Source organism: Maniola hyperantus, chromosome 10 (assembly GCF_902806685.2).
Source record: "Maniola hyperantus chromosome 10, iAphHyp1.2, whole genome shotgun sequence".
NCBI classification, from domain to species: domain Eukaryota; kingdom Metazoa; phylum Arthropoda; class Insecta; order Lepidoptera; family Nymphalidae; genus Maniola; species Maniola hyperantus.
In genome coordinates, this window is record NC_048545.1 from 1,539,521 (window position 1) to 1,554,034 (window position 14,514).

Genomic DNA, 14,514 nt, shown 5'->3' on the forward strand with positions numbered 1-14,514 from the left:
TTAATAATTTGTTTACATATTATAAAAGGAAAAGCTGACTGACTGACTGATCTATCAATGCACAACTCAAACTAACTGAAATTTGACATGCAGATAGCTATTACGACGTAGGCATCCGCTGAGGAAGGGTTTTTTTGAAAATACAACCACTAAGAGGTTAAAATAGGGGCACGCGGACGAAGTCACCTTTCCCTTTTATATATTTAGAGTATGTATGGATTAGTAAGTGGTATACCAGATGTTTCAAGGCGCCTCAACGCACATATATCGGATTTTAGTCCTCGTTGAGTGCTCGAGATGTATTCGTTGAGTCCTTGGGAAGTTCTCGACGGACATATTTTTATCTACGCTTCGGGGTGTGTTTGTTGTCCCCAGACAGAAATTCATCGTCTGCACAGACCCTTAGCTAAGAGTACGCTCACATGACGCTCACCGCTGCTATCAGCGCCAAAATTGTGAAAACCAAGTTGCTTCAAAAACAGGTCGGCAATCGCAGGTCTAGCGCACATTAGTCGAGGTCAGTGGTATAAGTCACAACTGGGTTTTTCTTATTTACTTATTGCATTACCAGTTACCCTTAGTTAAGGTTAGATGCTAATAATGTGGTGATCAGTAAACTGTCCATTTTATGATAATTGTACAGTTCTGGTTTATACACATAGCTTACGTTTTACCTATCTAATCATTATAGTTCCTTCCGGCAACATATTATAAGCTTATTATTTACATATATAACTTGTAGGTACATATTATGCAAATTAGAATACATAATAATATGTAGTCGGCGATGGGTTGATCATGATGATGATAATATTATGTAGCTTTAGGAATTTAGATAATACTCACGACTTCGTCCGCATTTACTTTTTAGAATTCCGTACCTCAAAAGGAAAAATGGAACCCTTACAGGATCACTTTGTTGTCTGACTGTCTGTCTGTCTGTCTGTCTGTCTGTCTGTCTGTCTGTCTGTCTGTCTGTCTGTCTGTCCGTCTGTCAGTCAAGAAACCTACAGGGTACTTCCCGTTGACCTAGAATCATGAAATTTGGCAGGTAGGTAGGTCTTATAGCAGACATTCGGGGAAAAATCTGAAAACCGTGAATTTGTAGTTACATCACACAAAATTGTGGTCATGAACTAATGATAATTTTCAATTTTCTAAATAAGATAACTATATCAAGTGGGGTATCATAAGGGTCTTCACTGTATATTCTAAAACAGATTTTTATTTATTTTTATGTATCATAGTTTTTGAATTATCCTGCAAAATGTCGAAAAAATACGACTGCAGTACGGAACCCTCATTGCGCGAGCCTGACTCGCACTTGGCCAGTTTTTTTTAAAACCACATGAGATATCTATGGTTTTTCGGGATAAAAATTCGGATTCGAGGATAAAAGTAGCCTTAGTCCCTGTCTGGAATGCAAGCTATTTCTATACCGAATTTCGTTAAAATCGGTTCGGTAGTATCGGCGCTAAAATGGCAAAAATGAAGTTGCATCAAAAACAGGTCGATATTATAATTATTGCAACTCTAGCGTACTTACTTACTTGTATTAGTAGAGATCAGTGCTAAAAACAAATTGTGGAAGACGCGCCCCGTGCCTTGACGCATCTTTGCTTGCCGCACGGCCACGTGCGTCGTCTTAATGCAAAAGTTTGAGTTGTTGCCTCGCGGGGTCTGGATCACAACTTTTTTTTTTAATTTATAGCCTAGCGCTTGGCAATCAGACCTGGTGGCAAGTGATGATGCAGCCTAAGATGGAGCGCGCTTGCCTAGAAGATGCCTATTTACTCTTGTTTTATTTGTCTTGAAGGTACCCATATTATAATTGGAGGGGAAAACTGATGCTGGAATGGTGTTCCAAATCTTAGCAGTTCGAATTAGAAATGAGGAGACAAATCGCTTCGTACGTATTCGAGGAATTTCAACTACGTACGGGTGCAGACCTTGGCGATGCCTTGCGGTACGATAGTAGAAAGGTGAAGGAAGAACCAGGTTGAAAAGTTCTTCGGCAGACTCTCCGAAATATACAGGGTGTAACCAGAACGCTGGCAAAAACGAAGACAGGTGATTACTGATATGATAGCCCAAAAAAACGCAAAAAAAAAACCTGTAAATTTGTAAAAGTTTACGATACTTATATCGCAAATAAACATTTGACTGACCCTAGAGGTCAACGAACGTTGCGTAAATAGGCCATTCGGAATCAATGTCGCATCGTAGGCGGAGCATTGACCCAAGTTTTGCTCGATATACATTGCGGGTTTGGAAAATGCTAAGTCATTAAAACTACAAAATGAGGCAAATGGCTATTGGTATTGGATTGTGTTTTGGTAGTATAACAATACCGCAAAGTTTTTGTTAGCGTTTTGGTTACACCATGTATAGAAAATCAACAGTAATCGTGTCCCTGAATCCAACAGTAATCTTCGTCCACGAAAAAATAAACTTTTCGTGGTCCCACATCATCGCACTGTTGCTAGATCTATGTCACCTATACCCCGTTCATTAGCATCGTTCAACGCGCTTTTGGACAATAATGCTCAATGGGACCCATTTAATGATGGGTCTATAATACTGGTTCGGGAGTTACTGAAGTACGCTGAGAGCATTGCATGAATATGTCATTCAATGTTCTCAGCGTACATATTCAAAATTCTTTGATCTTTTATCGTTTTGTATTTTATGTCTTTTTTCTTGTACCTTTATTTGTATGTCGGAGATACTCGGCAGTAATCGGGACGCAAACGTTGTCTAGTGGCGTTGATCGAGTCTACGCATTATGACACAATCTGGGTTACCATGGACACGTAAGAAAAACAATATGGTTTGAAGATGGTAAGAGAAACGACTTGTGTACTTGTGTAGAATCGTATCCCGCGTTCCTATTAAGCCAACATAATAACCCTGTAGATAAACGCCCAATAGAAGGAAATACGACGATCCTAGAGCTCTCTGCCGACATGTATTTAAATTTATTATTAATCATCTAGTTAGTGTAAGTGGCACTGCCGTTCTAATTAGATATAAAATAAATAAATAAATAAATAGACAGGCAACTTACTGTAATAGCAGCTGCTGATGTCCACAAATCCGTCTGGCAGACAGTTCTTGGTGCAATCGCAAGCGTAGCGCGAGGTTTTGTTGAACGAAGACTCAGCCATCATATACCTGATTAAAACAATATCAATTTTTTTAAAGTATAGTTATCAAAATCAAATTCGAATAATTTAATCAAAATCTCTTTATCTAAATATATAAAAGGAAAAGGTGACTGACTGACTGACTGAATGACTGACTGACTGACTGACTGATCTATCAACGCACAGCTTAAACTACTGGACGGATCGGGCTGAAATTTGGCATGCAGATAGCTATTATGACGTAGGCATCCGCTAAGAAAGGATTTTTGAAAATTCAACCCCTAAGGGGGTGAAATAAGGGTTTGAAATTTGTGTAGTCCACGCGGACAAAGTCGCGAGCATAAGCTAGTATAAAAATAAATCGCTAAATGCGTTGCTGATAGCAAATCTCGAGAACAGCAGAACCGATTTCGCTAATTCTATTTTTATATTATTCCTTGAAGTACGAGGATGGTTCTTAGGGAGAGAAATTTAAAAAAAAAATCCTGATAAAGAATCGATGGTTAGGTATCGTATCGACTGATTGATCTATCAACGCACAGCTTAAACTACTGGACGGATCGGGCTGAAATTTGGCATGCAGATAGCTATTATGACGTAGGCATCCGCTAAGAAAGGATTTTTGAAAATTCAACCCCTAAGGGGGTGCCTTTTGGGGTTGAATTTTGAAATATGGGTTTGAAATTTGTGTAGTCCATGCGGACGAAGTCGCGAGCATAAGCTAGTATTAAATAAAACACCTACACCTAAATAGTCTCCAATGAATAATTAACACTTCAAAAAATTAATCAAAAAGTGTTATTCATTACCTATTTCGAATAAACCATTTGACTTAGACTTTGACTTATTACAAAATCTTGGTTATTTTTTTACTTACCGATAAAATTTAAATCCACTAGGGCTGGTAAGCTCCTCCAGAAAGGTGAAAGGGTATGTCCTGCACGCTTGTCTCCTGAACACGGGGAGCTCCAGATCCTTGTTCAGCCCAGGAGTCAGCATCAGCGCCTCGTACGTGCCTTTGACTTGGTTGCAGGGGATACTGCAAACAATCGTTCTAATAAGTCAAAAAAATTAAAAAAAAAAACCGGCAAAGTCTGAGTCAGGCTCGCGCAACGACGGTTCCGTACTGCAGTCCTATTTTTTCGACATTTTGCACGATAATTCAAAAACCGTGATGCATAAAAATAAATAAAAATCTGTTTTAGAATGGACAAGTGAAGCCCTTTCATATGATACCCCACTTGATGTAGTTACCTTACTACGAAAATTAAAAATACTAATTATTAGTTCATGACTACAATTTCGATGTAACCACAAATTCACGGTTTTCAGATTTTTCCCCGAATGTCTACTATAAGACCTACCTACCTCCCTTTAATGATTCTAGGCAAACGGGAAGTACCCTGTAGGTTTCTTGACAGACCGGCAGACAGACAGACAACAAAGTGATCTTATAAGGGTTCCGTTTTTTCTTTTGAGGTACGGAACCCTAAAAATCATTTAATTTAAAGAAAAACACAACGGTCTTGCCAAAAAAACGAGCTAAAAAGTAAAAACTGTTACATTTGATTTTCATTCCTCATCATCATCATCATGATCAACCCATCACCGGCTCACTACAGAGTACGTGTTTCCTCTCGGAGTGAGAAGGGTTTTGGCCGTTGTCTACCTCGCTGACCAAGTGCGGATTGGCAGACTTCACACACCTTTGAGAATCCCATTATCCATATTACATTTATGGTTTCTCTCTCTATATATAAAAGTGAATCGCTAAATGTGTTGCTGATCGCAAATCTCGAGAACAGCTGAACCGATTTCGCTAATTCTTTTTTTATAATATTCCTTGAAGTACGAGGATGGTTCTTACGGAGAGAAAAATTAAAAAAAATTGTAAGTATTAAAAAAATAAAAAATAAAGAACCGACTGTTAGGCGGTATGAATTTCGCCGAGTCAGCTAGTGACATATAGAATTCTTATTTTTATTAATCTATCCGGTAACATTAATTAGATGGAAGTGTAATAAAATAAAGCACCATTTAAATATATACCTAGTTACTTATATTAGTAAATTACAATTTACACGTAAATAAGTTAGAACTTCCTTAAAATCTTAATAAAACCAGCAAACATGATCAATTACGACTTACGAGCATTTCTGTAATAAACAGTGGCATAGGTTCACACCACTCGCCTTGGCTGCCTTGGCTCCTGATCTCCGAGATTTATAGCTAGCAATTACAGATCATTACGACCTTTTAGTCATCGTATCTTTTCTAACATCAGTTAATTGAGCAAATCAACGATTTTAATAAGAATAAGAGTTTAATAATACTACGGTAAATAGGTAAATACAGTGTGCAACCAGAACGCTAGGTAGCAATACTTACCGTTATTGTTATACTACCTAAACACAATCCAATACCTATAACCAATTGTCTCATTTTATAGTTTTAGTGATTTAATATTTTGCAAACCCGCAATGTATAGCGTGCAAAACTCGTGTCAATGTCCCTACTACGACGCGGTCTACTTCCGCAACGTACGTTGACCTTTAGCGTCAGTCAGATGTTTTATTTGCAATATTATATCGTGAACAACAACAACAAAATAGGTACCGATAGGATTTTTTGAATTGTTTTTTTGCGTTTTTTTCTGTGTCATTATATCAGTAATCATCAGTACTATCACCTGTCTTCGTTTTTGCTAGCGTTCTGGTTACACCCTGTATGTAAGTAACTAGTCCATTAAACTTGCTCAAGTCACGAGTCTTATATTATTTAAAGGCTACCTATAAGTAACCTATAAGTGTACCTTTACCTATAAGTAATCTGCGACAGGTCGAGATGGCAATATATAGAGTATGAGGCGGAGGGACGCCCCACACACCCGCACGTCACCCGCGCTCGCCCGCACTGGGTTAGCGCGGGTGTGCGGGGCGTTTGTCACAGCATACACTGGCTGAGTGCCCGGCATGGGCGGAGCCACGCCAGTCGCTGGTGGAAGTTATGGGGCAGGACCTTTCGTTGCCCATCGTGGCCAGATCCATGGTGGACAGTGAGAGGGCTTGGAAAGCGATGGTCTCCTTCAGCGAGGAAGTAATGACGCAGAAGGAGGCAGCGGAGAGGGTAAGAGAGGAAGCCGAGAACTCTCATCCCATGCGCCGCAGGAGAATCGGGCGCAGGCGAGCTGCGCATGACCGTCGCTTGCCCCCTTGAATAGGACCTCCGGGTAATAGACACGGGGAGTCTGTTGCCCGCGGGAGAATAGGTCCTTGAGTTGGATGGCAAGCCCTTGTTCCCGGCGAGCCTAAAACTGAGTTGGGGACCCCATTAAGTCCCAGAGCTAGGCCTGCTTTGGCGGGAGCCGTTAGCTAGGTTGCAGTCGAATACATTCGTGTCCCTGTGCCTAGCAACAACGGATGAGACAGATCACCGTGGGGTTTTAGTCGGTAAGAGTCCGACATAACCACCGCACCTCCCCGAGCGCGGTGGTATCCATGAGGATTTCCCCACGTAAAAAAAAAAAAAAAGGGTGTGCGGGGTGTTCCCCCCTTGATTGCTATTTCGACCTGTCGTTCGATCCGTAGGAGAACCAGAGTAACCGACATAGCTCAGCGGGTTGCGAAGCTGAAGTGGCACAACGTTCGAAAAATCGATAGACGTTGGGGTCCCAAGGAATGGTGACCTCACACCGAAAAGCGCAGCGTTGGAAGACCCCCCACTAGGTGGACGGACGAGATAAGGCGAGTCGCAGGCAGCTGGATTCGAGCGGCGCAAGACCGTGGCGTGTGGAAGTCCCTACAAGAGACCTATGTCTAGCAGTGAACATCTCTAGGTTGCTGCTGATGATGTTTTATGGTATAGAAATGGAACTTTAGGTCAAATAGTGCTTTAAAAGAAATATTGAATATGCAACGAGGGTACGGGATATACGGTTAAACGGTGAAGGAAAACTTAGTGAGAAAGCCTGTCTGAGAGTTTTCCATAATGTTCTCAAAGGTGTATGAAGTCTGCCAATCCGCATTTGATCAGCGTGGTAGATTACAGCTAAGCCCTTTTTATTCTGAGAGGATATTTGTGTTCAGTAGTGCGCCGGATATGGGTTGATGATGAGCCTCACCTGGTGTTCCAATCAGTGAAGCCCTGCTCCGGGAGTCCAGTCAGCCCGTTCCACGTGTTGATGGTGAACTTCCTCGACAAGTTCTTCAGTTCCACCTCCACTTCTTCTTTTCTTGGGGCGTAGAACTGTGAATGATACGTTATTTTAGCGTTTTTTTTTGTTTTTTTTTATTCAGATACAAGTTAGCCCTTGACTGCAATCTCACCTGGTGGTAAGTGATGATGCAGTCTAAGATGATAGCGGGCTAACCTGGAAGGGGTATGGCAGTTTTTATTAAACCCATACCCCTTTGGTTTCTACACGGCATCGTACCGGAACGCTAAATTGCTTGGCGGCACGGCTTTGCCGGTAGGGTGGTAACTAGCCACTGCCGAAGCCTCCCACCAGACCAGACCAGAAATTTAGAAATTATAAAATTCCAATCCCCTGCCAGGAATCGAACCCGGGACCTCCCACTATTAAGACCACAGCGCTCACCACTGCGCCAGGGAGGGCGTTTAAACTATCATGAGTGATTTCCATCATAAGTAAACTAGCTGATGCCCGCGACTTCGCTCGCGTGGAATTAGGTTTGTTAAAATCCTGTGGGAACTTTTTGATCTCCCGGGATAAAAAATAGCCTATGTCACTCTCCAGGCCTTTATCTATATCCATGCAAAAAATCACGTCAATCCGTTGCACCGTTGCGACGTGATTGAAGGACAAACCAACAAACAAACACACCTTTCGCATTTTTTTTTTTAAATATATTATTTATAATAAGGGTAGGTACTGATATTGTTACGGCTATGGGTGGTACTAGTGGTAATCAATAATTACGTGACACATCACTAGCAATGAAAATGCCCATAATAAAGATTTAGTGAATATTACTATATTTCTATTAACAACGAGAAGGTAAATAGTGATACACGGTTATATAACGCATGCACATCGGGTTCTATACTACAACCACATTGGTTTTACACCTAAGTTCACGTAAAAGATCACAAAACGGTACGACACATAAGATCGCGTAAATAATGCCACGTGCGTCGCGCGGACAGGCGACACGCGCTCCGCGTCGAGTGCAGTTTCGGACTGTTCGAGTAATGTAATTAGGTCAACGCTTGCACCTCGCAGCCGGTTTTTTATGCCTATCTAATTTGTAGTGAAGGCGAAGATTGACGATTGCGGTGTCGACAAACTAGTCGGTAAAATAGGTATTATGTTGTGTGTATGTTTATAGTATGTGCTTAAATGATATGTGTGTGTGGTGTAATGTAGCCCACATCACTCCCCCCCAGAGACCTGGTTAAGGGCGATAAAAGTCCGGAAAGCGAACTACACGTCCCAAACGTGTCCTTTTAACGTCGTCCTGAGCTTGGGCCGCTGGCGCAGGGTCAGGAGGAGGACAAGTTTTGGGGTTGGGAGAGGTGGGTGGGGTTAGGCTAGGGTCGGGAGATGGGTCAACCAATATGTAGGCCGGTTTGAGGCGGTCTATGGATACAGTGACGCCCTTACCCTTTACTAAAATTTTGAAAAATTTTTCGTTACGCTCTAGTACTTCGTGAGGGCCGGTGTACGGGGGCTGTAAAGAGCCGCGTGATGTATCGTCCCTTAAAAATACATGACTGGACGTAGATAAGTCTTTGTAGATAAAAATTTTGCTTTTATTGTGACGTGCAGCTGGTGAAGGTTTTATCTTTGATGCAAATTGACGTATCCGGGTGGTGAAATCCGATATATCGGTGGATTGGGGAGTCGTTGCCTGGAAAAATTCTCCAGGTAAGCGCAACGGCTCGCCATAGACCAACTCAGCTGATGACGTCTGCAAATCATCTTTGAATGCACTTCTTATGCCCAACAGCACTAAAGGCAATGTGTCAACCCAATTCGCATCGGCATGGCACATTATGGCCGCTTTTAACTGCCTGTGGAATCGTTCCACTAGGCCATTACTAGCTGGGTGATACGCGGTTGTTCTACGGTGCTTGAATCCAATCGCTCTTCCAAGATATTGAAAGAGTGACGACTCAAACTGCCGGCCGCGGTCTGTGGCGACATCTGTTGGACTTCCAAATCTGGATATCCACGATATCAGTGCCTTTCCAACCGTTTCAGCTGTCATGTCTACCATAGGTGTGACTTCCGGCCAGCGTGTGAAACGATCCACAGCAGTGAGGCAGTAGCGGTAGCCCTGTGAAATAGGCAGAGGGCCGATAATGTCTATGTGAATGAAGGCAAATCGAGTGCGAGGAAGTTCAAATGTGCCTAATGGAGAAGACACGTGGCGAGATACCTTGGCGCGTTGACAAGCTAAACATTGACGAGACCATTCTCGGCAGTCTTTGCGTACGCCAGGCCAGACAAAACGCTCGGCAACTAGCTTGGCGGTGGCGTTGGCGCCTGGGTGGCTGAGGCTGTGAAGACTGTCGAAAATTTGTCTCCTCAAAGGCTTGGTAACGAAGGGCCTGGGTGAGGGGGTGCTAACGTCACAATAAAGTTCAATCTGGGAGTTGGGAATTCTCAACTTTTTCAGGCGTAGTGACGATTCATCACCCAAAAATTGAGTCAACTCCTGGTCGGTAGCTTGCGATGAAGCCAGTACGTCAAAGTCCACCGGCATCTGCAGTTCCTCGATCCGTGATAGTGGATCGGCGACGACATTGTCCTTCCCAGAGATGTGTCGGATGTCGGTCGTGAACTGCGAGATGTAGTCGAGGTGACGGTACTGGCGAGGCGAACAGTTAGCTTTCCTATCGCTGAAAGCATAACTGAGCGGCTTATGGTCCGTGTAAACCACGAAATGCCTTGCTTCTACCATATGACGAAAGTGTTTGATGCTCTCGTATATGGCTAAGAGTTCGCGGTCATACGGCGAGTATTTCTGTTGCGAGGGACTCAATTTCCGCGAGAAGAATGCCAGTGGTTCCCAGATTCCATCCTTTTCCTGCTGCAGTACTGCACCCATTGCTAGGTCGGACGCATCTGTTACCAGAGCGAGTTTGGCCTGACAGTCTGGGTGTGCGAGTAGCGCAGCGTTTGCGAGACTTTCCTTGCATTTGTTAAAGGCTAGCAGTGCGTCACCGGTTAAGTTGACAGGGTGAGAAGCCTTAACACTGCCAGTCAGCAATGCGTTCAGAGGGGCTTGAACTGCGGCGGAATGGGGCAAGAACCGCCTGTAAAAGTTGAGCATTCCCAAGAAACGCCTAAGTTCTTTGACTGTCTTAGGTGCAGGAAAGTCATTAATGGCTTGGACCTTAGATTCCAGAGGTTTGGTACCGGATGCGGAGATGCGATATCCCAAAAAAGTTACCTCGGTTGCTGCGAAGACGCATTTTGAGGTGTTGACCAAGACGCCGTATTCCTTCATGCGAGTGAATAGTTGCTGAAGGTGGGCTTCGTGCTCGGTCTCGTCTTTGGAGAACACCAAAAAATCGTCTAAATACGCGTAGCAAAAATCTAGGCCTCGCGTCATCTCGTCAACAAACCTCTGAAATGTTTGGCCTGCGTTTCTCAGGCCGAAGGTCATGAACGGGAATTCGTAAAGGCCGAAGGGTGTGGTAATAGCGGTCTTCTGTATATCCGCCTCAAAGACTGGGATTTGGTTATAAGCCTTCGTTAAGTCTATGGTCGAAAAGATGGTAGAACCGGCGATATTATGGGAAAAATCATGTATATGCTTAATGGGATAACGGTCTGGGATAGTCCGTGCATTAAGCATGCGATAGTCGCCACAAGGTCGCCAGCCGTTATCCCTCTTAGGCGCAAGATGTAAGGGGGAAGCCCAGGGACTTTCAGAAGGACGCGCTGTACCGTTGTTGAGCATAAGCTCGAATTCCTGTTTGGCAATTTTGAGTTTGTCAGGTGCTAGTCTCCGAGGGGTGGTTGATATAGGAGGTCCTGGGGTGGTTCTGATGTGATGTACTGTGTTGTGCTTGGGAGTTATTGGTGTGCCTGAAGGGCGTATAATTTCCGGAAACTTACTCAGTAAATCATGGAAGCGTGAGTCGCCTGTCGACACTTTAACAGAAAAAATATCACTTCGAGCAAAAGTAGCGTTAGAGTACAAGGTTGTGGTATTATCAATTAGACGTTGATTACGGCAATCTACTATTAAATTATAAAAGCTGAGAAAATCAACGCCAATTATCGGTTTAGTTACATTAGCCACAATAAATCGCCATGGAAGATCCCGCCTTAAGCCTAAGTTTAAATTAAGGTATATAAAGCCGAAAGTGTCTATGATAGTTCCATTGGCAGCACAAAGTTCAAAGTCTGTTTTGGTTCGACGGTCTCGAAGCGCGGAACGAGGGTACACACAAAGGTCACTACCAGTGTCTACTAGGAACTGGGTATTCGTTCTGCGATCGATGACGAAGAGGCGACCTGATGAGGTGGGGCAATCGTCAGTCGCCATTAGCGACTGCCCGTTGAGTTTTCCCCTTTCTTAAAGTCGCAGGGCTTCACGCATCGTCGCGCCTCAGATCCAAACCTGTTGTGATAGTAACATACCGGATACCTCCTGTAGCTGGACTTGGATCGGTCTCTCTGTCGCGATGATGTACGGCGACGTTCATGTGACCTGGAGCGGCTGGTGGAACGACACGATCTCCGGGTATGCTCTTCTAGTTTCAGTGTGAGCTGCTGCACCATTTTCTTCAACTCTGCTATTTCATCCGATGGAGCGGGAGCTTGTGTACTGCGTGATGATGCAGCGGCGACGGTACACGAGGACGTCAGTTCCTGGATCCGATCTGCGAGATCTGCGAGCTGTTCCAGAGAATGTGTTGGTTGAGACGCTAGTACAGTCTGAATATTCTGCGGCAGACGATTGCTCCATATCGTTCTTATGAAGTCCTCAGGTACAGATGGGCCAGCTAGATCTTGTAAGTGCCGTAAGAACTGTGAAGCCTTTCGGTCTCCCAGCTCCTCATGGGTCAGCAGCTGCTTCACCTTTTTCTCGTGGGATGCTGAGAGACGTCGGATCAATTCACTTTTGATTTTAGTGTAGCGGTGGCGCTCTGGAGGGTTCACGATAAGATCTTTCACAGCTTTCGCGTGTACGAGGTCCAGATTAGTGACAACTTGGGTGAATTTGATGGCGTCATCTTTTATGCCATAATTCTCAAACTGACCTTCCAGGAGGGCGAACCAGATTTCAGGTTCATCAGGAGAGAATGGTGGAACCTTCACTCTAAACGGCCGATTCTCCGTTAGTGTTGGGCCACTCGGGCCACTCGCGAGTTGATCATCCGCTGGTACTGTTCGTGGTGAAGGGCGCGTCTTTTTAACCGGTCGTGTAGTAACGTTTCTTCCGCCCTGATGCTCATCACTACTGGTATCACTCATTTTGGCGTATTCTGTGCAGGTCACCAGTTATGGGTGGTACTAGTGGTAATCAATAATTACGTGACACATCACTAGCAATGAAAATGCCCATAATAAAGATTTAGTGAATATTACTATATTTCTATTAACAACGAGAAGGTAAATAGTGATACACGGTTATATAACGCATGCACATCGGGTTCTATACTACAACCACATTGGTTTTACACCTAAGTTCACGTAAAAGATCAAAAACGGTACGACACATAAGATCGCGTAAATAATGCCACGTGCGTCGCGCGGACAGGCGACACGCGCTCCGCGTCGAGTGCAGTTTCGGACTGTTCGAGTAATGTAATTAGGTCAACGCTTGCACCTCGCAGCCGGTTTTTTATGCCTATCTAATTTGTAGTGAAGGCGAAGATTGACGATTGCGGTGTCGACAAACTAGTCGGTAAAATAGGTATTATGTTGTGTGTATGTTTATAGTATGTGCTTAAATGATATGTGTGTGTGGTGTAATGTAGCCCACACGGCTATACCACAGACCACCTATAAACGCCTAATAGCCGCTCACTCCCGAGCGCCAAGCTTAGGCAGTTGCTTAGCATAAGTCGGGCCACGCCCGTTCGGTACCCTCATTCCGCACATTGTCTTGATTACGTGACTTTTGAGTCCACCAATCACAACAAAGCATTCTCCCCTGTCCCCCGCCAACATTTTACGAATTTGTTTTCATGAAAAACCTTGTATATACGTACTATTGAGGTTGAATTCTCTGTGGGCTATTCGTATTTAGTCGAACCCATCCGGAGTTAAATCCCTATGAAAATGGACCCCGGATGGGTTCGAAACTAGTCGGGCTGGTCAAAAGTACAATTTTAGTCCTTATTTAAAAGGTGAACCCTACTTTTGACATGTCAGTTGACACATAAGGTTAAAATGGCGAGTGAGTTCTCATTTTGTTCGGACTATACTTCAAATCAAGGAAGCTGTGATAGCCTAGTGGACGTCCGCCTTCTAATCGGAGGTCGGGGGTTCGATCCCGGGCACGCACCTCTAACTTTTCGGACTTATGTGCGTTTTTATTAATTAAATATCACTTGCTTTAACGGTGAAGTAAAACATCGTCAGGAAACCTGCATGCCTGAGAGTTCTCCATAATGTTATCAAAGGTGTGTGAAGTCTACCAATCCCCACATGGCCGGCGTGGTAGACTACGGCCAAACCCTTCTCACTCTGAGAGGAGACCCGTGCTCTGTAGTGAGCTGGCGATGGGTTGATCATGATGATGATACTTCAAGTCAATAAACATGCCACTTAACATTAATCCACCTTTGTATAGAGTCTATAAGTCACGACCCTTAGCAATGCAAATCACGATTTGTTTATTTGACTATCAAATAAACAGTTAAGCCAATCATAAGAGGAGTGCATTCGAAGCGCGCGCCATACCAACAAAGTTTTTTTATATTTATTATTTGAATTCTTTACAGCACACACAATACACCAAAACAGAGCGAAACTTAGAAAAGAAAAGCTAAAATAGTACATTTTAGAGTGCAAAGGCGGTCTTTCTGAAGAAAATGATGTATGACGATCTACAAATTATAAAATCTGCGCCTGTGGTTTATCAAATTTCCATTCATCATCATGATCAACCCATCGCTAGCACACTATAGAGCACGAATCTATTCTCAAAATGTGTGTGTGTTCTCAAAAAGTGAGAAGGGTTTTGGTGTGTCTGTCTGTCTATCTGTCTAAAAACTGATTTAGACGAAATTTGGTACAAAAGTTGCTTTCATCCCGGTTGTGGACATATATTATTTTTTATCCCGAAAAAGCGGAAAGCACGCGGAAGAAATCGCGAGCATCGAGTCTAATACCTATTCAAATAAGAATCAAACTTTGTTAGTGTGCAGCGCGCTCTAAACA

General features: G+C 43.5%; 1 protein-coding gene across 3 annotated transcripts in view; it reads right to left on the reverse strand.

Moving 5' to 3' along the window:
* The window catches only part of LOC117985879 (scavenger receptor class B member 1-like), a 72,288-nt gene that overhangs the window by 6,508 nt on the left and 51,266 nt on the right, over positions 1 to 14,514 (reverse strand). For all 3 annotated transcript variants that reach the window (XM_034972684.2, XM_034972685.2, XM_069501398.1), the window contains exons 7-9: positions 7,267 to 7,391; positions 4,024 to 4,185; positions 3,068 to 3,174 (exon numbers count right to left, since the gene is read on the reverse strand). In XM_034972684.2, coding sequence (XP_034828575.1) covers positions 3,068 to 3,174; positions 4,024 to 4,185; positions 7,267 to 7,391 — 394 coding nt within the window. The remainder of the gene's footprint in view (positions 1 to 3,067; positions 3,175 to 4,023; positions 4,186 to 7,266; positions 7,392 to 14,514) is intronic.